This window comes from Anabrus simplex, chromosome 1, assembly GCF_040414725.1.
Source record: "Anabrus simplex isolate iqAnaSimp1 chromosome 1, ASM4041472v1, whole genome shotgun sequence".
Lineage (NCBI taxonomy): Eukaryota > Metazoa > Arthropoda > Insecta > Orthoptera > Tettigoniidae > Anabrus > Anabrus simplex.
Window position 1 is genome coordinate 683,317,136 of NC_090265.1, and position 24,669 is coordinate 683,341,804.

At 37.0% G+C, this 24,669-nt stretch overlaps 1 protein-coding gene across 3 annotated transcripts in view; it reads left to right on the plus strand.

Annotated features, from left to right (window-relative positions):
* LOC136857313 (2-oxoglutarate and iron-dependent oxygenase domain-containing protein 3) overlaps nucleotides 1-24,669 on the plus strand; it is a 76,177-nt gene that overhangs the window by 43,004 nt on the left and 8,504 nt on the right. For all 3 annotated transcript variants that reach the window (XM_067135894.2, XM_067135893.2, XM_067135892.2), the window contains one exon: nucleotides 23,447-23,600. In XM_067135894.2, coding sequence (XP_066991995.1) covers nucleotides 23,447-23,600 — 154 coding nt within the window. The remainder of the gene's footprint in view (nucleotides 1-23,446; nucleotides 23,601-24,669) is intronic.

Genomic DNA, 24,669 nt, shown 5'->3' on the forward strand with positions numbered 1-24,669 from the left:
TTTAAAATTCATTTCATCACTACATGTTATTTAGACGCTTATTTTTAATTTAAGGTTAAGACTATGGCTGATGATGCCTTCAGAGAAGGCGAAACATGTCCCACTATTAGCTAACAAATTTATGTAAATCATCCAAGACGATTTTGTATTGATTAGGTGGTCTAATAAATAACTTAATGTTATTATTTCAATCTACATCATCAATACGGACCAAAAATGATATTTATTACATGTAATGTCAATGCCAACCAGGCATTAGTAAAACCTAACAAGTACTTAAACCTAAAAATTAAAATAGGCAAGATTTCTAGAGATATCAAGTTTCTTAAAGATTGCTTGAAATTAGAGTTGGTACCTAAATTTCTCAAATCTTTACAAAGAAAAAGTCATCCCTATTCAAAATCTAATGCCACTCAAAAGAAAGTAAACAACATATGGTTGAAAAATGAAATTAAACTATTATACAAGAAGAAATCTTTACTAAATTTACAATTATATAGGACTCATTTGACCATCTCTCAGAAATTACCCCCACTTGAATGGAGCTCATTTTTAAGGTACACTGACCTCAAACTATCTTACATATTAGACAAGAAACAGAAAACCCTAAACCATAAATTACTTAGTCTTCAAGAAAACAAATGTAAAACTCCTGACCAAAATACAAACAACAAAGTGTCCCCTTCCCATTTGACTAACATTCCCACTACAATCAACCTATCTAATGCAACCTTCTCTAACCAAGAATTAAATCTATTAGATAAAGGCATCAAACATAATTGGCCTAATCACAAAAAGGCAGAAGACATCATCACTACCATCGCTGAAACCGAAACTAATATCGATAAACAAATCCCAATTGATAAACAGAATGACGTACGATATGAAGTAAAAAAGAAACTCCCAACTTTGATTAATGAGATAACATCTAATAATAACCACAATGTCTCGAAACAAATTCTAAACCTGAAATCCAAAATCCATAGCAACAACGTAGTAATTACAAAAGCAGATAAGGGCAACACCATAGTAATAATGAACAAACAAGATTACATCAATAAAACTGAAACCTTTTTTTCAGACAATACCTATACCTTAATTAACAAAGATCCTACAAACAAAATACAGCGTAACTTAAAGAACCTTCTGAAAAATTCTAACTTCATTTTAAATGATCAAGATTATCAGAAATTAACTGTAATGAACCCAAAATTACCTACAGTCAGATCACTGCCCAAAATTCATAAAAAAGATGTCCCCATTCGACCTATAATTAATAGTATCAATAGTCCTACCTATAAAACCTCTCAATTCCTACACAAATTCCTAAAAAAACACTTCAAATTTCACAACTCCAACCCCATAAAGAACTCGATCGAACTCTGTAATTCCCTAAATAAGTTCAGTCTACAACCAAACCACGTTTTATGTTCTTTTGACATCACCAACATGTATACTAATATCCCTATCAACAATACTATTAACATCATAAAAAACAATCTGTTGAAACATAGCACATTGAGTAAAATCGAAATTGATGAATGGTTAAAATTACTTAATTTCGTTTTAGACAACAACTATTTTACCTTCAATAAAAAAATTACAAACAAGAAGGTCTAGCGATGGGAGACCCGTTATCTGGAATACTAGCCGACATATACTTAGATAATCTCGAACATAGTAAGATTATTAATAACATCAACGGACTCTGTCTTTGGCATCGCTATGTTGATGATACCATAGCTATCATTGATAAACAAATCAACAACAGCAATAACATACTATCATTCCTCAACAACTTAGATAATAATATTAAATTCACTAAAGAAGATGAGTTCAATAACTCTCTGAACTTCTTAGATATCAAAATCACACGAGCATTGAACAAATTCGACTTCCAAATATACAGAAAACCCACCTTTTCTCCAACAACCATAAAAAATGATTCTTTACATCCCAACTCACATAAAAAAGCCACTTATCACAGTTTAATATATAGAGCATTAAAGATCCCTATGTCCTCTACTAATTTAAAGAAAGAATTACTATTCATCAAGGAAATAGCTAAATTCAATGGATTTAACACGAATATGATTGATAAAATCATCAATAAAACCAAACTAAAACTAGCTACCAATTTAACTCCATTAAAACCCGTCAAACCAAAATACGCTAAATTCACGTTCACTAACCATAGCATTTACCCGATAACCAATTCATTAATGAAGCACGAAATAAAAATAGCCTACACAACAAAAAACACTAATCGCAATTTATTCTTCAATCACAACTCTATCAACATCACAGACAATAGTTACTCTGGATCAGGAATATACAGATTGAAATGCTCTACATGTAATTTTTCTTATGTTGGCCAAACTGGCCGCAGCTTCTCTACCAGATACGCCGAGCATTACAATGCCCAAAAACACAACAAATTCTCCGCAATGGCCAACCATATGAGGGACACCGGGCATAAATTCACCACAATAGAACAAGACCTCCATATCCTAAAAAGAGTTGATAAAAGCAAACTCATGACAGAATATGAAAACTTATTTATTTTCCTCGACCAACATTTTAATAAAGATAAAAATCTAAATGACACTATTGATAAAAAAAGCCCCTTGTATGAACAGATTCTTATTTTATTACGAGAATCAACTTCCCTCACCAACAAATTCTTAAAAATCTTCAACCTCACATCAATTAGAGTTCCCACCTCCCCTACAGCTAATATACCCCCCTCCCTTCCCCCCACCGCTAGTACCTCTAATTCAAATACAACCAATAAACCCATAGCCACACCCACCGGAACATCGCTCCCTCCAATAGCCTTACACCGTTACAACACGCGCAGTAATACACTCTCTTCCTTCCCTCCCACCAATAGCAGCCCCCCTCTAATAGTTACGTCAACGCAAACAGATCCCCCTCCAACACAAAACTTCAGTTATAACACACGTAGCAAGAAGTCTACTGTTGCAAATACTTCTTACTCATAATATTACAAGCTATCTTTGTCACCGTCAAGTGGTAAGTGCATACGATTCTACTTCAAGATTTTTCAAATATCTTTTCACACAATTAACTCTACGTTTCTTGCTTCCATTTACAGATTCCACTTGTATATGCTTTTTCAACTAGAATATCTACAAACTCACAATTTACAACATTTGAACATCACATCAAATTTTGAGATGGTCCATAGTGATCCTATTTGAAACTGTTCTTCAACTTCTATTCACCAACTTCATATCCTCAACGTGTTCTACAACTTCACCATATGCATCTGACTTTCATCCTTTATCTTCAAGATCATAATGAACTTCGGATCTCTCGACTAACTTTGACTTTTACTCTCTCCTCTTTACTTTGATTACATAAGATTTTTCGCCATCGTCTAATTATAACCGCCATTACTATCAACTTTACTTTTATGCAATCTTACTACTTGTTGTATAACAATCTGTTGTTTTATTCCATTGTACTTATTTTAGCAGCCTTCTAAGGTTAATTTTGTTAATACTTCCACTATTGTATCTCATCACATTGTATTTTCAAACCATCATTGTTATTTTTAATGTTATTTTACTTCAAATCTCTTCAAGATTTTAAAATTCATTTCATCACTACATGTTATTTAGACGCTTATTTTTAATTTAAGGTTAAGACTATGGCTGATGATGCCTTCAGAGAAGGCGAAACATGTCCCACTATTAGCTAACAAATTTATGTAAATCATCCAAGACGATTTTGTATTGATTAGGTGGTCTAATAAATAACTTAATGTTATTATTTCAAGTTAATTAAGGTTGTTGTGAAAATGGAAAACCACCGAAAACCATCTTCAGGGCTGCCGACAGTGGGGTTCGAACCCACTGGATACTGGATACTGGCCGCACTTAAGCGACTGCAGCTATTGAGCTTGGTTTCATAATGTACCCATACCACTGAAGTCCACACTTCTTTATTACATTGGTAATAGGGACCTCATTGCTAGCTACCTTCTTGTTTACTTCATTCATTTGCAGTTGTTTCATTCATAGTTTTAATGCATCTCATTTCTGTTGCCTGAATTTTGCTGTAGTCATTGTTTAGTAGAGTATATGTCTCTAAACCATTTGTGAAAATCGCTACAAAGTAGATGAAGTGAACATAGTATTTGTATGAAAAGTACACAGGCCTGTATTCACCAAAAATTGAATAATGATAAACTACAGTATGTTTATAATGTGTATAAATACATCAGATTATATGTCACTAACATAGCAACTGATAAATAGTTATTTTATATTTTTTTAAATATAAAATGAACTTGCATTTTGTAATTTATACTACACATCTCCAAAAAAAAGAAAAAAAATTGATCACTTCTTTAGATATTCCTTACTACATTGTACGAATGCATAGTTTGATGGCAGTTAGACTATTACAGCAATAAAATTCCTTATTTACATAAGAGAGGGCTCTACTCTCATCCAGATGTTTGGAAGGTGTCTGTGTCAGTTCAAAGGTACAAGTGCATCAACTCAAAGTGTGTGCGAAGGTTGGTCGGTGTGGAGGGTAGTGTTTGCAAGTCATGGCTGATTGTGGGGATGAAGCAGTTGTCATGAATGAAGCCACTTGTACACTTTCACTGCTTCAAGATAGGGCTACTGTTAGGTATGTTACCAGAATGCTAGGGGGTTGCTCAGAATATGTTTTGGTATTTGTGTAAATGTTTCCAGGAGACTGGAAGTGTTGCCAGGCACCCTAGCATTGGCCAGCATAGGAAAACAACCCCAGGCCAGGATCGTTTTGTGAGTCTACAAGCTCTTCGAGACCGCCAAGTTACAGCACAAGCACTACAGGTGGACTGGACCTATAGCAGGTTTCTGGAGTATGAGTGTAGACCAGAGGAGGAAGTAGCTTCTGCAGCTATCAGGAAAGATAGGGCTGACCAGGAGGGGAGGGGATCAAATGAGGTGGGTAGGGTTGAGGCTCTGGTCATGAGGGATTCCATCGTTAGACACGTGGGGAAAGTGTGTGGAGGAAAGGGAACCAGGGTAGAATGTTATCCAGGAATTAGGTTGAGGCAGATGTTGAGGAAAGTAGAAGAGAGGGAGGAGGGGAAGGAGAACGTGGTAGTGTTTCACGTTGGTACCAACAACGTAAGGCAAGCTGATATAAGTACCAACATAGTTGGAGATGTGTGGGATCTCGTAAATGCAGCACAGGTGAAGTTTAAGAAAGCGGAGATTGTTATTAGTGGAATACTGTGTAGGAGGGATACTGACTGGAGGGTGATTGGGGATTTAAATGAGACTATGGAGTGGGTATGTGGGAAACTGGGAGTGAAATTTCTAGATCCTAATGGGTGGGTAGGAGATAGGGATCTGCGCTCGGATGGCCTTCATTTAAACCGCAGTGGTACGTATAAGTTAGGAAATTTGTTTGGAAGGGTAATAGGGAGGTACATTCAGGGAAACGGGATGGCCTAGGGAGCGGTGATAAGGGAACAAGGAACTGGAAATCAAGTAGGGATGACATAAAATTGTTAGTGCTGAACTGTAGAAGTATTGTAAAGAAAGGAATAGAATTAAGTAATTTAATAGATATATATTTACCAGATATTGTAATAGGAGTTGAATCATGGCTGAGAAATGATATAATGGATGCAGAAATTTTCTCACGGCACTGGAGTGTGTATCGTAGAGATAGGATAGGAAAGGTGGGAGGGGGAGTTTTCATTCTGGTGAAAGAAGAATTTGTAAGCTACGAAAAAGTTAAAGATGAGACACATGAAATTCTAGGTGTAAGGCTCATTTCTAAAGATAATAGGCAACTTGACATATTTGGAGTGTACAGATCGGGAAAGGGTAGCACTGATGCGGATTCGGAATTATTTGATAGGATAGTAAGCTATGTGGGAAACGACATGGAAAGAAATGTGATTGTAGCGGGAGATCTGAATTTGCCAGATGTAAATTGGGAAGGAAATGCGAACGACAGGAAGCATGACCAACAAATGGCAAATAAGTTAATATGGGAAGGACAGCTGATTCAGAAAGTGATGGAACCAACCAGAGGGAAAAATATCCTGGATGTCGTGCTGATAAAACCAGATGAGCTCTATAGGGAAACTGAAGTAATAGATGGTATTAGTGATCATGAAGCTGTTTTTGTGGTAGTTAAAAATAAATGCGATAGAAAGGAAGGTCTTAAAAGTAGGACTTTAGGCAGTACCATATGGCTGATAAAGCAGGTATGAGGCAGTTTCTAAAAAGTAACTATGATCGGTGGAAAACGGTAAATAAAAATGTAAACAGACTCTGGGATGGGTTTAAAGAAATTATTGAGGAATGCGAAAACAGGTTTGTACCTTTAAGGGTGGTAAGGAATGGTAAAGACCCACCTTATTATAATAGAGAAATAAAGAGACTAAGAAGGAGGTGCAGACTGGAAAGAAATAGAGTTAGAAATGGCTGTGGAAATAAGGAGAAATTGAAGGAACTTACTAGAAAATTGAATCTAGCAAAGAAGGCAGCTAAGGATAACATGATGGCAAGCATAATTGGCAGTCATACAAATTTTAGTGAAAAATGGAAGGGTATGTATAGGTATTTTAAGGCAGAAACAGGTTCCAAGAAGGACATTCCAGGAATAATTAATGAACAAGGGGAGTGTGTATGTGAGGATCTTCAAAAGGCAGAAGTATTCAGTCAGCAGTATGTAAAGATTGTTGGTTACAAGGATAATGTCGAGATAGAGGAAGAGACTAAGGCCAAAGAAGTAATAAAATTTACATATGATAACAATGACATTTACAATAAGATACAAAAGTTGAACACTAGAAAAGCGGCTGGAATTGATCAGATTTCTGGGGATATACTAAAGACAATGGGTTGGAATGTAGTACCATATCTGAAGTACTTATTTGATTATTGTTTGGTCGAAGGAGCTATACCAGATGAATGGAGAGTTGCTATAGTAGCCCCTGTGTATAAAGGAAAGGGTGATAGACATAAAGCTGAAAATTACAGGCCAGTAAGTTTGACATGCATTGTATGTAAGCTTTGGGAAGGCATTCTTTCTGATTATATTAGACATGTTTGTGAAATTAATAACTGGTTCGATAGAAGGCAATTCGGTTTTAGGAAAGGTTATTCCACTGAAGCTCAACTTGTAGGATTCCAGCAAGATATAGCAGATATCTTGGATTCTGGAGGTCAAATGGACTGTATCGCGATTGACATGTCTAAAGCATTTGATAGGGTGGATCATGGGAGACTACTGGCAAAAATGAGTGCAATTGGACTAGACAAAAGAGTGACTGAATGGGTTGCTATATTTCTAGAAAATAGGTCTCAGAGAGTTAGAGTAGGTGAAGCTTTGTCTGACCCTGTAATAGTTGAGAAAGGAGTTCCTCAGGGCAGTGTTATCGGACCTTTATGTTTTCTTATATATATAAATGATATGAGTAAAGGAGTGGAATCGGAGGTAAGGCTTTTTGCGGATGATGTTATTCTCTATAGAGTGATAAATAAGTTACAAGATTGTGAGCAACTGCAACGTGACCTCGAAAATGTTGTGAGATGGACAGCAGGCAATGGTATGTTGATAAACGGGGCTAAAAGTCAGGTTGTGAGTTTCACAAATAGGAAAAGTCCTCTGAGTTTTAATTACTGTGTTGATGGGGTGAAAGTTCCTTTTGGGGATCATTGTAAGTATCTAGGTGTTAATATAAGGAAAGATCTTCACTGGGGTAATCACATAAATGGGATTGTAAATAAAGGGTACCGATCTCTACACATGGTTATGAGGGTGTTTAGGGGTTGTAGTAAGGATGTAAAGGAGAGTGCATATAAGTCTCTGGTAAGACCCCAACTAGAGTATGGTTCCAGTGTATGGGACCCTCACCAGGATTACCTGATTCAAGAACTGGAAAAAATCCAAAGAAAAGCAGCTCGATTTGTTCTGGGTGATTTCCGACAAAAGAGTAGCGTTACAAAAATGTTGCAATGTTTGGGTTGGGAAGAATTGAGAGAAAGAAGAAGAGCTGCTAGACTAAGTGGTATGTTCCGAGCTGTCAGCGGAGAGATGGCGTGGAATGACATTAGTAGACGAATAAGTTTGAATGGCGTTTATAAAAGTAGGAAAGATCACGATATGAAGATAAAGTTGGAATTCAAGAGGACAAACTGGGGCAAATATTCATTTATAGGAAGGGGAGTTAGGGATTGGAATAACTTACCAAGGGAGATGTTCAATAAATTTCCAATTTCTTTGAAATCATTTAGGTAAAGGCTAGGAAAGCAACAGATAGGGAATCTGCCACCTGGGCGACTGCCCTAAATGCAGATCAGTATTGATTGATTGATTGTCAGAAACAGAATTCGAGAGGCCAATTTAACATCCTGACTACCTATTCTCAAGTACCTGCACTGGACAGATGACAGCATGGGAGGAGACTGCAGTTTCCAAGATCATCTGCACTGGCAGTTAAGACACTGGTATCCTGTGCTGTTCTTGTATGAATCCTATTTCTTGTTTCATCATTCAGATTGTTGTCTGGAGAAGACATGGGGAGTGATTTCATCTGACAACTGTACAATCTACCATTGCTTATAGAGGTGGATCTGTTATAGTGTGGGCAGACATAAGTCTTGACATGAAAATTGATCTGATCATTCACAGTGGATTCATAACTGTCAATGGTACATTGACCAGATCTTAGTGCCACATGCGATTCCTCATGTGAGTTAACTTGGAGAAAGCACAGCATTCATGTATGATAATACTAGAGTGCATGATGCCTACATCATTAGGAGATTTCTGCAAGAGCTCCACATGCAAGGAATAGAGTGGCCATCCAGAAATCCCAGCTAGAATCTGATCAAACAAGTCTGTGACCAATGCATCTAAGAGAGGAATCCATCAACCCAAACACTACAAACCCTCGAAGGTGCCTCAACTGTATGTGCAGCACCTTGTTACATATATAAGAAGTTGTTGTGAAGCTGTTATACATGCAGTGGGATTCAGTACTCCTTATTAAGATGCTTAATTAAAATGTAGCCATTTTGGAGTAGGACCACGTATGAGTACTTTTGTTTATGACATGTGCAATGATGTGTATTGAGTATCCAAAAAAATGGTTTCCATTTCAATTCTTAACTTTTTCTAAGAAAATGGTTTATTTTCATTTCATGTATCATCATTACATCATCATTTCCCTTTATCCAGCTGTAGCCGGGTGGGGGCAAATATGATTTCTCTCCACTTTCTTCAGTGTTTCCACCACTCCTCCTCCAACACTGTGTCCCAGTCCAGGTTTCTTTCTATAATACTGCGTTGGATTGTGTCCTTCCATCTCAATCGTGGTCGTCCACGGCCTTTCCTTCTTTGCATTTTCATAACTTTTTTTGGCATTCTTTCGTCACTCCTTCGCTTTATGTGCCCAAACCACCTTAGTCGGCTCTTCTGTATTCTATCATTCATTTTTCCACTCCAATTTCTTCCTGGATTTTCTCATTCCTTATTTTGTCTCTTTTGTATCATATTCCTCAAGAACATCATTTCGGCTGCCCGTATTCAACTCTCATTCTTCTTTGTCATTGTCCAAGTTTCTGCTCTGTAAGTTGTAATGGGTTCGTAATACATCTTGTATATAGTTTCCTTTGCTTCCATTGGCACATCTTTGTCCCATAACATGTTTCTTAAACTATGATAGAAACAGCTTCCAGCTTGAATCCTCTTACTAATCTCAGCACCCAGTTGAGCATTCTCCATTAATTCACTCCCCAGGTATTTGAACGTTTCCACTACTTCCAGGGGCTTGTCTGCAAGTCTAATCTGACCTTTCCCTTCTTTCTCCCCTCTAGTCATAACAAGAGTTTTACTCTTTTCTACACTTATTTTCAATCCATATTCTTCGATCTTCCCACTCACCACATCCAACTGTTCTTGAACCTTCATGTCCTCTTCTCCCCAAATTACAATATCATCTGCAAATAACATGATGTTCATTTCTCTTCCTCCATATGTTGCATTTGCTGTTCTCATGATGTCATCCATTACATTGTAAACAGGATTGGTGATAAAACACTTCTCTGTCTCAGTCCACTAGTTATTTTGAACCAACTTGTCCTTGCACGCAAGTACATTCCTTGTACATTGCCATGATCATTTTTATTAATCCTTGTCCAAGTCCTTTTTGCACCAGACTGTCCCAAACTTTAGTCCTGGGGACACTGTCATATGCCTTTTCAGTGTCAGTGAATGTCATCACCATATCATTGCCGTACTCCCATTGCTTTTCCATTATATGTCTCATAATGAAAATGGGCTCTCTTGTTGACCTTCCACTTCTGAAACCAAACTAATTTTCCTGTATCTGATTTTCAACCCTCAATCTAATCCTACTTTCCAGTATCCTTGCCATTATCTTAGCAACATGGGATATTAGAGTAATTCCCCTGTAGTTCTTCAATACTTTCTTATTGCCTTTCTTGAAAATTGGGATGATTATTCCTTTTTGCCAATCCTCAGGGACCTCTTTATTCTCCCAGACAATCCTGAGAACTCGATATGTCCATTGAAGGCCTACAGCTCCAGCTGCCTTTATCATCTCTTTATCCCTTTATCATCTCATCTATTCCAGCAGTTTTCCATTCATCTTTCTTACTGCCATTTCAGTTTCATTCATTGTAATTTCTTTATCCATTTATTCATCAACTAATTGCCTTTCCTGGTCGTCCATTGAATGACTGTCATCAGTTCTTATGTTCAGCAACTTCTGAAGATACTCTCTCCATCTATTTCTTATTTCATCCGGCTTTGTTAATATTATGCCACCTTCATCCTTCACAAATCTGGTGTTTACTTGATCTCTCTTTTTGTTTCTTAAGATACCATACAGTAATTTCTTGCTGCCCTGCATATCATCTCTCAATTTCTGTGTGAATAAGTCCCAGCTTTTCCTCTTTTCTCCCTCCACTACTTTCTTGGTCAAATTCTTTGCCTCCACATGTTTTCTTCTACTTTCTTCAGTCTTAGATGCCTTCCATGCCATTTTCTTTTCCTTCATTTTAGAAAACCATAAGGAGTTGAATAAGAATATTCAATTATTGAAGAATAAGATAGATAATAATAATATTGTTGTGACAAAAGCTGATAAAGGTGATACTACTGTGCTGATAGGAAGACAAGATTATATTGAAAAGACTGAGAATTTTCTAACTAGTAATAATTTTGAATTGATAAAAGAAGATCCCACGTCATTTATGCAGAAAAAACTTAAACAAATTCTCAATAACATAACTTCTTTATTAGACTCCAAAGATACTAACTGTCTAGTTAACATGAGCCCAAAAATACGTACTTTAAGGGCACTACCAAAAATTCATAAACAAGAAATTCATATTAGACCAATAGTTAATTTTAGAAATAGTCCGGTATATAAGATGGCCAAATTCATACAAAGATTTTTAAAAGAACACTAATAAGTTTTGTAGCCAGGTGCACCTAATTAATACTATTGACTTTTGTAACAGAGTAAAAAACATTGAGCCAACAGACTATTACACGATACATAGTTTGGATATCAAAGATATGTACTCCAACATTGCTATCGTAGATACTATAAAAGTAGTAAGAAAGAATTCAATGCAACACAGCAAATTAAGTAAGGTGCAAATTGAAGAATTTTTTACATTACTAGAATTTACTTTGGAAAATAACTATTTCATTTTTTACAACAAAATTTACAAACAGTCTAAAGGCTTAGCATTGGGCTTGCCGGCTTCAGGTATTTTAGCAAACATATTCATGGATTACATGGAATATAATAAAATAGATGGATTGATTACATGGTTGAGATACGTCGATGATATATTTGTTATTGTATTGGATATCAAAGATATGTACTCCAACATTGCTATCGTAGATACTATAAAAGTAGTAAGAAAGAATTCAATGCAACACAGCAAATTAAGTAAGGTGCAAATTGAAGAATTTTTTACATTACTCGAATTTACTTTGGAAAGTAACTATTTTGTTTTTTACAACAAAATTTACAAACAGTCTAACAGTTCACCGGCTTCAGGTATTTTAGCAAACATATTCGTGGATTACATGGAATATAATAAAATAGATGGATTGATTACATGGTTGAGATACGTCGATGATATATTTGTTATTATCGATGAACAGAAGGTTAAACCTGATTGTATATTAGAGTATTTAAATACTTTGGATAAACAAGTGCATTTTACAATTGAATCTGAAAATGATAGGACTTTAAATTATTTATATTTAACAATTACTAGAAATTCTGGTCATTTTGATTTTCAAATTTTCAGAAAAGCTACTCAAATAGATACTATTATCAGAAACGACTCCAATCATCCAGGTCAACATAAAAAGGCAACATTTCACAGTTTAATTAATAGAGCTATGAACGTACCTATGTCTAAGAAGAATTATAATAGAGAGATAAATATAATGCATCAAATCGCTCGTAGCAACGGATATTCCAAAAGATTTATTAATAGAATGATAAATAAAATGAAAAATGAACCAAAAACAACTTTAATTAAAGAACAAAAAGAGAAAAAGAAATCTAAAGTTCAAACTTTTCAAAATAAGCACTCTTATTAACTGGCTAAAATTTTCAAGAAAAGGAATATCACTGTCGCATACAAAATGGATAAAAATCTAATAAGATAATTTTCAATTCAGATAAGATAGAGAATAAATGTATATTTAATAAAATAACTATTTCGTTTTTTACAACAAAATTTACAAACAGTCTAACAGTTCACCGGCTTCAGGTATTTTAGCAAACATATTCATGGATTACATGGAATATAATAAAATAGATGGATTGATTACAAGTTAACAAATTTACAAATTAACATGCCAAACATGTAAACAACGATACATAGGACAGTCTGGAATAAGTTTGGCTATAAGGTAGAAAGAATATGTTAATGGAGTCAAACATAAAAGATATTCGGCAATGGGAGAACATATGGTTGAAAAGAATCATAAACTCACAGACATTTCTAATGACTTTGGCCAAAAAGAGAAAATTAATGACTGTTTTGGTAAATTTAGAAATTTATCTTACACAAAAAAAAAAAAATTGAATCAAGTTTAAATGAGAGAAGTGCAGAAGATAATCCACTGTATAGACTAGCATATGATCATTTAATGAACAAAGAGAAGAAATAAAAAGAGAAGAAATAAAAAGAAAAACTTGAAGATCTTAAATTTATATAATATTCTCATTCAGTTCAACAAAATTTTATGTATTGATCATTTTTATAATATTTCATAAGTTTTCTTTACTCATTGATATGTGGGAAATGACATGAAAAGAAATGTGATTGTAGCGGGAGATCTGAATTTGCCAAATGTCAATTGGGAAGGAAATGCGAACGACAGGAAGCATGACCAACAAATGGCAAATAAGTTAATATGGGAAGGACAGCTGATTCTGAAAGTGATGGAACCAACCAGAGGGAAAAATATCCTGGATGTCGTGCTGATAAAACCAGATGAGCTCTATAGGGAAACTGAAGTAATAGATGGTATTAGTGATCATGAAGCTGTTTTTGTGGTAGTTAAAAATAAATGTGATAGAAAGGAAGGTCTTAAAAGTAGGTCTGTTAGGCAGTACCATATGGCTGATAAGGCAGGCATGAGGCAGTTTCTAAAAAGTAATTATGATCGGTGGAAAACGGTAAATAAAAATGTAAACAGACTCTGGGATGGGTTTAAAGAAATCGTTGAGGAATGCGAAAACAGGTTTGTACCATTAAGGGTGGTAAGGAATGGTAAAGACCCACCTTATTATAATAGAGAAATAAAGAGACTAAGAAGGAGGTGCAGACTGGAAAGAAATAGAGTTAGAAATGGCTGTGGAAGTAAGGAGAAATTGAAGGAATTTACTAGAAAATTGAATCTAGCAAAGAAGGCAGCTAAGGATAACATGATGGCAAGCATAATTGGCAGTCATACGAAGTTTAGTGAAAAATGGAAGGGTATGTATAGGTATTTTAAGGCAGAAACGGGTTTCAAGAAGGACATTCCAGGAATAATTAATGAACAAGGGGAGTGTGTATGTGAGTATCTTCAAAAGGCAGAAGTATTCAGTCAGCAGTATGTAAAGATTGTTGGTTACAGGGAAAATGTCGAGATAGAGGAGGAGACTAAGGCCAAAGAAGTAATAGAATTTACATATGATAACAATGACATTTACAATAAGATACAAAAGTTGAAAACTAGAAAAGCGGCTGGAATTGATCAGATTTCTGGGGATATACTAAAGACAATGGGTTGGGATATAGTACCATATCTGAAGTACTTATTTGATTATTGTTTGGTCGGAGGAGTTATACCAGATGAATGGAGAGTTGCTATAGTAGCCCCTGTGTATAAAGGAAAGGGTGATAAACATAAAGCTGAAAATTACAGGCCAGTAAGTTTGACATGCATTGTATGTAAGCTTTGGGAAGGCATTCTTTCTGATTATATTAGACATGTTTGCAAAATTAATAACTGGATCGATAGAAGGCAATTCGGTTTTAGGAAAGGTTATTCCACTGAAGCTCAACTTGTAGGATTCCAGCAAGATATAGCAGATATCTTGGATTCTGGAGGTCAAATGGACTGTATCGCGATTGACCTGTCTAAAGCATTTGATAGGGTGGATCATGGGAGACTACTGGCAAAAATGAGTGCAATTGGACTAGACAAAAGAGTGACTGAATGGGTTGCTATATTTCTAGAAAATAGATCTCAGAGAATTAGGGTAGGTGAAGCTTTATCTGACCCTGTAATAATTAAGAGGGGAATTCCTCAAGGCAGTATTATCGGACCTTTATGTTTTCTTATATATATAAATGATACGAGTAAAGGAGTGGAATCGGAGGTAAGGCTTTTTGCGGATGATGTTATTCTGTATAGAGTGATAAATAAGTTACAAGATTGTGAGCAACTGCAGCGTGACCTCGAAAATGTTGTGAGGTGGACAGCAGGCAATGGTATGTTGATAAACGGGGTTAAAAGTCAGGTTGTGAGTTTCACAAATAGGAAAAGTCCTCTCAGTTTTAATTACTGCGTTGATGGGGTGAAAGTTCCTTTTGGGGATCATTGTAAGTATCTAGGTGTTAATATAAGGAAAGATCTTCATTGTGGTAATCACATAAATGGGATTGTAAATAAAGGGTACAGATCTCTGCACATGGTTATGAGGGTGTTTAGGGGTTGTAGTAAGGATGTAAAGGAGAGGGCATATAAGTCTCTGGTAAGACCCCAACTAGAGTATGGTTCCAGTGTATGGGACCCTCACCAGGATTACCTGATTCAAGAACTGGAAAAAATCCAAAGAAAAGCAGCTCGATTTGTTCTGGGTGATTTCCGACAAAAGAGTAGCGTTACAAAAATGTTGCAAAGTTTGGGTTGGGAAGAATTGAGAGAAAGAAGAAGAGCTGCTCGACTAAGTGGTATGTTCCGAGCTGTCAGCGGAGAGTTGGCGTGGAATTTCATTAGTAGACGAATAAGTTTGAATGGCGTTTATAAAAGTAGGAAAGATCACAATATGAAGATAAAGTTGGAATTCAAGAGGACAAACTGGGGCAAATATTCATTTATAGGAAGGGGAGTTAGGGATTGGAATAACTTACCAAGGGAGACGTTCAATAAATTTCCAATTTCTTTGAAATCATTTAGGAAAAGGCTAGGAAAGCAACAGATAGGGAATCTGCCACCTGGGCGACTGCCCTAAATGCAGATCAGTATTGATTGATTGATTGATTGATTGATTGATTGATTTTCGATCGATCGATCGATTGATTGATTGATTGATTGATTGATTGATTGATTGATTGATTGATTGATTGATTGATTGATTGATTGAGAGGACACAATACTTCTTTGAATTGTAAAAACCAAAGATTGTGTTATGGTTTATTCTTTGATCTGATCACTGATGAAGGGAATGGTTGAATTCCTGAAACATGTTTGATTGAATAAATCATTTTCTTCCATTAATAAGTATATTGACAAGGCTGATTCAAATATAACTATTTTAAATATTTCTATACTACATTCTGGGTACCAAGGGTATTATTTCCCTTGAAATTCTTCTTGTATGTTATTCTCCTTCAGTTTCCACACTTTAATTATTCTCTCTCTTCTTAACCCTTGTCTAGTCCTGCAAAAATTGTTACGTTACTAGTCGCGCACGGAGGTAACCTCCGGGGTAAAAAAGTGTGCGTCATTTTTGTCCTTTGAGATGTTTTTTTGGCATGTTCGTTTGCAGTACTCTTCGGTATAATTAAAAGAAACCCTTTCATGTACTAGAAGGTTATTTTTACACAGTTTGTTTGATCTAAAAGCAGAACACTGTAGACCTTAACTATGTCGAATGATCTTATATTATATTTGTGAGACTCGCCATTACCTACGACAGTCACATCATATGAATTATGAAATAATATTTTTCCAAGTTTAGAAGAACAAAACAACAAGGTCATCGACCTTAAGAATAAAAAACTATGCACTAAAATATAAGGTAATTTACTTAATCGCACACAGTGGAAACGCCTAGGCGATGTCACTCGTCACAACAATAATCCCACACTCGCACATAGGATGCACGATTGCGCCGAAATGCTGACAGGACAAGTCCAAATGAACAAGGAGAAAGGCATAGGGATGGGGCGGCCCAGAGGTAATCTCCGTGAGGGACTAATTAAAGGTTAACGGGAGTTTTTCAATCTTTCCCACTTTCAATTTTCCTATCACAACTCTATGATCTCCACCAAAGGCTTCTTCAGGCATGGCTGTAACATCAAAAAGGTTCTTCCGGTGTTCTTTCTCTATGATTATATAATCGATCACGGTCTTTGTTTGTCTGTCTCCCCAACCATAACTTGTAATTTTCTGACTGTTCTTCTTCCTGAACCAGATGTTACCAACAATCATTTGGTTTCTCATGCAAAAATCCACCAACAACTCGCCTGGATTTACCCATATCCAAAGGGCCCTACAGCATCTTCCTTTCCTTGTCTTTCCATTCCAACTTGTGCATTCAGATCTCCCATCAATAGCACTTCCTTATCTTCTATCTGTCTCTCCACTTCCTCTAAAAAGTCCTCTAGATGTTCATCTATGCAACCCGTTTGTGGGGCATACAACTGAAATGGATTTCATATACATATACAGGGTGAACTTTAATAAAACCAACAAACTGCAGGGACTGATTCCTGACTGGAAATGGAGGAAAAAAATGTCCTACCAACATGTGTCCGGAAATGGACGGTGTGCATGCAACGACAACAAATAGTCCCGGAACAGAGTACATAGCTGAAATGCATCCACGCCACAGCAGATGTTCAAAGTGGCCTCCATGGGATGCAATGCACGCGTTCAGACGTCGTCGTATCATGGATTGCCTCACTATTTCGCACGTTCCGGCCTCTCGCCGAATAGCGTCAAAGGTGCCGTGAACATGCTCTTGAAGGGTCTGCACATCAGTAACTGGTTCATCATACACAATGCTTTTCAGATGTCCCCAGAGGTCAAAATCCAGGGGGCAGTGATCTAGGAGGCCATGCAACAGGGCCTCCGCATCCTATTCAGCGTTTGGGGAAGTTGTTGTTGAGGTGTTGGTGAACTGTAATGCGGAAGTGGGGTGGTGCTCCATCATGCAGAAACCACATAACCTGTCTTATTGCCAAAAGCACTTTCTCAAGCACTCCAGGCAGAGTATTCTGCAGGAAGTCCAGGTACGTTCCTCCGTTGAGTCGTTGTGGAATAATAACTGGTCCAAGTATGTGGTCGCCAAGAATCCCTGCCCTAACATTGATGCTGAACCGATGCTGGTGAGACGCTTCAACCATTCCCCCCTCGGATAAAGATTATGCAGATATTTCTGGCAAAGGTTGCTTCATCGGTAAAGAGGACTGACGACAGAAATCCCATAACTGTGATGGCCTGGTGCAAAAACCATTGACAAAATCCTTCCCATAGAGGGAAATTCGCTGCTGATAATCCTTGCACTCGTTGCAGGTGATAGAGATAATAGCGGTTGTCATGCAGGGTACACATAATCATAGTCTGGCTTACACCATGTTGGCGGGCCACTTGCGTGGAGCTTGTACTAGGGTTCATCTGAATGTCCTATAGAACCTCTTCCTCCAGATCTGGTGTGCGCATAGTCCACCGCCTCCCTGCATATTCGTCTGTCTGAAAGGACCCATGATCTCACAAACGCACAAAAAGGGCTTGAAACGTTGTGTGATGTGGTTGGTATGTGTGAGGGTACTTGTTTTGGTATAGCTGTGCTGCCTCTCGACCTTTCCATTGGCTTGGCCGTACACAAACACAATCTTGGCTGGTTCCCGACATGAATACCGGACCATTCTGCTTCCAACAGTACGTTGCTTCAATCGCACTATCTGCAACAGAAGAAAGTCCCTGCAGTTTGTCGACTTTAAGTTCACACTGTATATGCGTATCAAGGAGGTATGTACTTATAAAAAAGTGGCCAAATTTCTTTTCTGATCGGTGCATCTTGTCAATCACTTTGAAATAATCTCCTGTGTGTTTTTAATAAATTATTTCAAGTTCTATTTTTTTTTTAAGTTGATAGGCTATATTTAAGACTGTCATATGAGATTGCTAACTTCAAATTCTGAATATTAATGGCACAATATTTTTTTTATAAACAGAAACCTCAAATTAGTGGCAACATTTGTTCCATATGCTTTTTTAATGCTTCTAAATATTTTAAAATGAAAATAGAAATGTTTTAGTATATAATTCATTTGTAGTTTGTTTATGTATGTTCAGTCCGTCAGCGATGTCGCTGGTGAGATCCTCAACAGCTCTGCCATCAGCTGTCATAGATGGCCTAGGCATCACTGAAGAGGCGTACTAGGGAAATGAGGAGTGAGGTAGTTTCCCGTTGTTTTCCTCGCCGAGCCAGAGTTGCTATTACATATCAGTCTGCCAAGCCCACTGAAATGCATGCACCAACTGACCCTATGAGCAACATTTTCACACCATTCATTGCAGGGACTGGCTGCATAAGGATTGGCATTACTAGCATCGCTCATACCTCAGTCACTTTCATATTGTCAAAGCCAAGGATAAGACAGAGAGAGATCTATGAAAGTAACAAAATTGCTCTAGCCTATACCGGAAGACATAGTGCACTGTAAACACTAGGTCCTGCCAGTAAAGGCACTGTAGTTTGTTACAAAATGGAAATTGCAATCATGTTTCATTCAGTTATAGTAATTTATGTTTCTCTTCAATTTTATTAGTTGTACATTAGGTTACTAGTATTCTTTTTATAGATCTTTATTACATCAAATATTAATGAGACATTTTTAAGGTTTAGTTTAAACCTGAATGAAATTTAAAAATTAGTTTTTTAATTATTTCTTTTTTTTTTTTTTTTGGAGCCCTGTCCTAGGCCTAGTTTGTTCCCAAAATAATCTGTGGTTTTGGACTGTTTATTTTATCCTGCTGCTAAAGTCTAGATACACCCACTGAATTGTGATAAGTCTGAAGACTTTATCAGACACATTATAACAAGTCATAAAATATTTTATAGGCTCTGGGACATTAATGGCCACATTAAAACATGCAGGATCTTAATTGAGTGGTCATCATCATCCTCATTATCATTCTTTCTTTCGTAATGACATTTTTATCAAAATCTTCCATATATTCATCATACAGTACAATCTGTTTTCTTCCAATCTGCCTAAGTTTTCATCACCAACTGGAGCTTCACTATTATCTTCATTAGTGCCATTACATTAAAATAAATCATTCTTTATGGAAACTGTTGTTGTGGATGGCAAATTGCAAAACTCGGTATTACAAAACTCAGATATAAATCATTCCTTATTATGAGTGGATCAAGTGTTTCCACACACCGTTCTTAAACAGCTTGAGAACAAGTTAACATTTTTAAAATTTTTACAATTTGTTTTACGTCGCATCAACACAGATAGGTCCTTTGGCGACGATGGGATACGAAAGGCCTAGGAGTGGGAAGGAAGTGGTTGTGGTCTTAATTAAGGTACAGCTCCAGGATTTGCATGGTGTGAAAATGGGAAACCACAGAAAACCATCTTCAGGGCTGCCAACAGTGTGGTTCAAATCCCCTATCCTGGATGCAAGCTCACAGCTGCGCGCTCCTAACTGCATGGCCAACTCACCCGGTAGTTAACATTTAAGTTTAATATTAAGTTGATATTTGAAGAAGGAAGCATTCTTCTTAAAACTCATCTCTTATTGTGAATATTTTTTCATAATAGTTCCATTCACTGTAGTTGATTACCTGTCGGCTTAATATCAAGAAAACATGAGGCAGAAGGTAGTTTTCGTGAAAAGTACTGATTAGATAGTGGTGGTGGTGGTAGTTATTGTTTTAGGAGGAAGTACAACTGGGCAACCATCCTCTCTTAACACTAATCAAAGAGAAAAAAGGAACAGTTCCCGTCCTTCAAAGAACAAAGGTACATATTAGCAAAAGAAAATGAAGGGTCACGAACGTTGTGAAAATGAAAGACTCCCTAGACCTTGCAAACCTAATACTGTCAGGATTGAAAGAGAACAAGATTTGACTAAAGGAGGTTGGATATTAAAGTTTAAAGTGAGGAGGCTGGCACAAGTAAGTGGAAGAGATGCCTGACTCAGGTAGGGCCCTGTGGGCACCCAATTCATGCTGCCAAGTTGAGACCCATGAGGATCTCTTTTAGTTGCTTTTTACGACAGGCAGGGGATATTGTGGGTGTATTCTACCACCCCTACACAGGTTACACTGATTACCAGTATCAAGTTATATACAGGTTGATCGGAAACAAAGTGAACTGGGTATATGTACGTTGGAGGGTTGGTCGTATTGATAAATAATTTTTTTAAAAGTAATGAAGTATCTCGTGCTGTTGTCATTTTATCAGCTGCTGAAATTAGCCAATCAGATGGCTCGCGGGAAAATTCAAATGGGCTTTGGGAGGCGGTGTTACTAAATCTGCACGTGGCTTTAGTGTACCAGTCGAAGAAAAAATTTGCCAGGGTAGAGATTTGAATACAGACCTCTGAACTTATAGGATCGTGCCGTGTCAAATACACCGGCTGAAACCTACGTCGTGTTTGGGTTTGATGCTGCTAGGCGATCGGTCATTTACGGGAATGTTCATTATGGAGCAGTGTGGTATTGGACTCACATTGCCCATTATAATTTGCTCGGGGAGGCGATCTAATTGGCTGACTTCATCAGCTGATAAAAATGACAACGGCGTGAGATGTCAGATTGGTTTTTTTTTTTTTCAAATTATTTATCAGTATGACCAACCCTCTGACGCTTGTTTACCCTGTTCACGGTGTTTCTGACCACCCTGTAGAAAGAGATATGAACATGAAAAGGAACCCATAATAGGTTGAACTTAATGAGCAATAGCAAAAATGGAGACATGGATAAAAAATGAAAACATTAAAGGAACAGGACAATTTCCACATCACATACTTTGCTCTCTCCTTTTCAATCCTTGTTCTTCTACATCCGCCATTTCTCAGGCCCCGATGAGCTCATTTATGCTTCCTAGCTTCATCAGGAAGGCAGGCTTCACTAGGCCATCTTGACAGTCTTCAGTCTTGATGTGCGAAATGTAGGATGAGATGAAAACTTGATAAAACCAGGAAAAGGGAAGAAACATGATATAAAAGTGCATACAGATGGTGAAAGATTCAGATCCTAAGACAACAAGCACAAAAGGAGACAATCATCCTGTGGAATATAAGTATTGGAAAGGAACTAACGAGTGTCGAATCAAGTTGCATCCAGACAGATAGGAACATGGAAAGAAACACATAACAAGGTGAACACAATTAGAGGTGAGAATGGGAAGAGAGACAAGAGAAATAGGAGACAAGGATAAAGATGAAAAGGACTAGGACATCTTCCACATCCTCGTCTTCAGATAATCTCTCTCTTCATCAGTCCAAGTTCTTCTACGTCCATCTCTTCTCAGTCCACCGAGCTAGTGGATGTATGGTTTGGGTCACATCCAGCTTGCATTTGGGAGATAGTGGGTTCGAACCCTACTGTCGGCAGCTCTGAAGATGGTTGTGCTTTCCCATTTTCACACCAGGCAAATGCTGTACCTTAATTAAGGCTATGGTTGCTTCGTTCCCACTCCTGTCCCATCGTCACCTATCTATGTCAGTGCAACATAAAGCAAAGTGTAAAAAAAAAAAAAAAAAAAAAAAAAAAGAAAGAAAGAATCTTCTTCTCAGTCCTCAATGAGCTCACTTCTGCTTTCTAGCTACATCAGGCAGGCGGATATCAACACTCATAAAGGGGCCATCTGGACAGATGTTCAGTCTTGACACAGGAAGTGTAGGATAAGAAGAAAGCTGTACAAACACAGAAAAAGAGAAGAAACTTAAGATAAATATAGTTAAAAATTGGGAACACGGGACAAATACAAAAGGATCCCAAGTTTTGGAAAGGAACGAATAAGAGTCATATTAAGTCTTATATGAATAACAGTATCATACCATTCATTTTAATCATCTGTAAAACTGGATTTTCAATACGTCCTTCTTTCCATCCTCTACCTATCCTCAATCATTTATTATCCTGAAATTTGGGAACTCAAAATTGTATATGATCCCAAAGCCTATTTATGGTAAGTTAATTTAAACAATTTGCAAGGGGAAGTTCTAAAGTCTCAGTTTTCAAGTATGACTGTGTCAGGAGGGTGAGCCATTATCGTCTTCAATAAAGAAGAAAATCTTCCATTTTTCATTACTTACGTCTGCATCATTCCTTCAACCAACATTCAGACAATTTGTCATAATCTAAGATTTCTTTTGGTTTAAAATTTTGTAAAAAGCAATGCAATATGTTTAAAACCGAGCTCGATAGCTGCAGTCGCTTAAGTGCGGCCAGTATCCAGTATTCGGGGGATAGTAGGTTCGAACCCCACTGTCGGCAGCCCTGAAGATGGTTTTCCGTGGTTTCCCATTTTCACACTAGGCAAATGCTGGGGCTGTACCTTCATTAAGGCCACGGCCGCTTCCTTCCCAGTCCTAGCCCTTTCCTGTCCCATCGTCGCCATAAGACATATCTATGTCGGTGCGATGTAAAGCCAATAGCAATATGTTTAAAACCTTGCAATATTACAAAGAGGCAATTTCTCTGTTACATAGCTATTTAAATGTAACAAAACTGTGAAAGAAAAGACATTTTGCCACACATCCCAAGTTTTTAAAACTACAGACATGCTTGGCACCATATTTATTTTTTAGTTACATTATGAGCTCCATTTATGTGATATTTCCGACATGAACAGCTGTGTTTTTTTTTTTTTAAATACTTGATTAATGTAATAATTCCCTGACTTTATAGTTTATTGGTGTTTGTTATTAGAGTGGTGAAAACCAAAATCCAGCATGCAGTGGCTCACCATTTTGGTCTCGACGTCAAAACTTTACGCTTGACGCATCCAACCTTCTTCTCTCGAATGACCAGTTTGCCACCGAAGACTATTCATGATGAATACTGGCATCCTCATGTGGATAAGGTATGGTTACTACAACTCTAGAGAGAAATCTTGTTTTATTCTTTTTGTTCTGAGAGAGAAGTAGATTATTTTATTCTTATGACGTGTGGTTTTTTACCCTTGTTTTCATTTGTAATGATTTAGATTGACATGCCATTTTGTAAATAAGGGATTAAACAGGAATCTCCTTGATACATATAGGCCTAATATTCTTACAATTCACAATTATGACTAAAACAAACATTGTACTAATATTCATTTTATAACTCAACTACAGTGAAACCTCGTTAGTACGTTTCTGCAGGGGGCAACAAAAAAAAAAAGCATGTTAAGCGGGAAAACGTACTATCGAAAATCCCATTAAAAACTATCCAGCAGGGAGATGGTATCACTTTACACATTAGTACACTTTATATTGTGTGTGTAGTGTTTCTGGAGATAAAGGAGAACACTAAAAAGTGCGAAAAAGACGAGAGAACAAATATCAATAATTCTCTACACTGGAGCCTGTTAAAGTAACAAGAGACTATTAAAAGATGTGAAAAACTCGGGAGGAAAATAATACAACATTCTTTTGCCCTTCGCCTCATAGAAGTAGCTACAGTACCTACATATTATAGCACTTTCTTCCTAAAACAATTGTATAATGAATTGTTACTTGAAGCCTTAGATTTCTGACCAGTGGGTAATTAAACACAGTTTTCTGGTCACTTTGTTCGAGTATGAATTTCTCGCGAGGTTATACTCATCATAATATATAAGTAATAATAATAACAACGTAAACGTTTCCACCTTTTCAATACTAAAATATATTCACAAAATTATAAATTACACGGTACTAGTTTCGACCCATCTAGGGGTCATCATCAGCCGTATTGGAGCAAAGATCACTTTTGGCGAAATCCTAAGAAGGATAGGACCTATCTGAAGGCAGTTCGGGTTTAGGAAAGGTTATTCCACTGAAGCTCAGCTTGTAGGATTCCAGCAAGATATAGCAGATATCTTGGATTCAGGAGGTCAAATGGATTGTATCGCGATTGACCTGTCTAAGGAATTTGATAGGGTGGATCATGGGAGACTACTGGCAAAA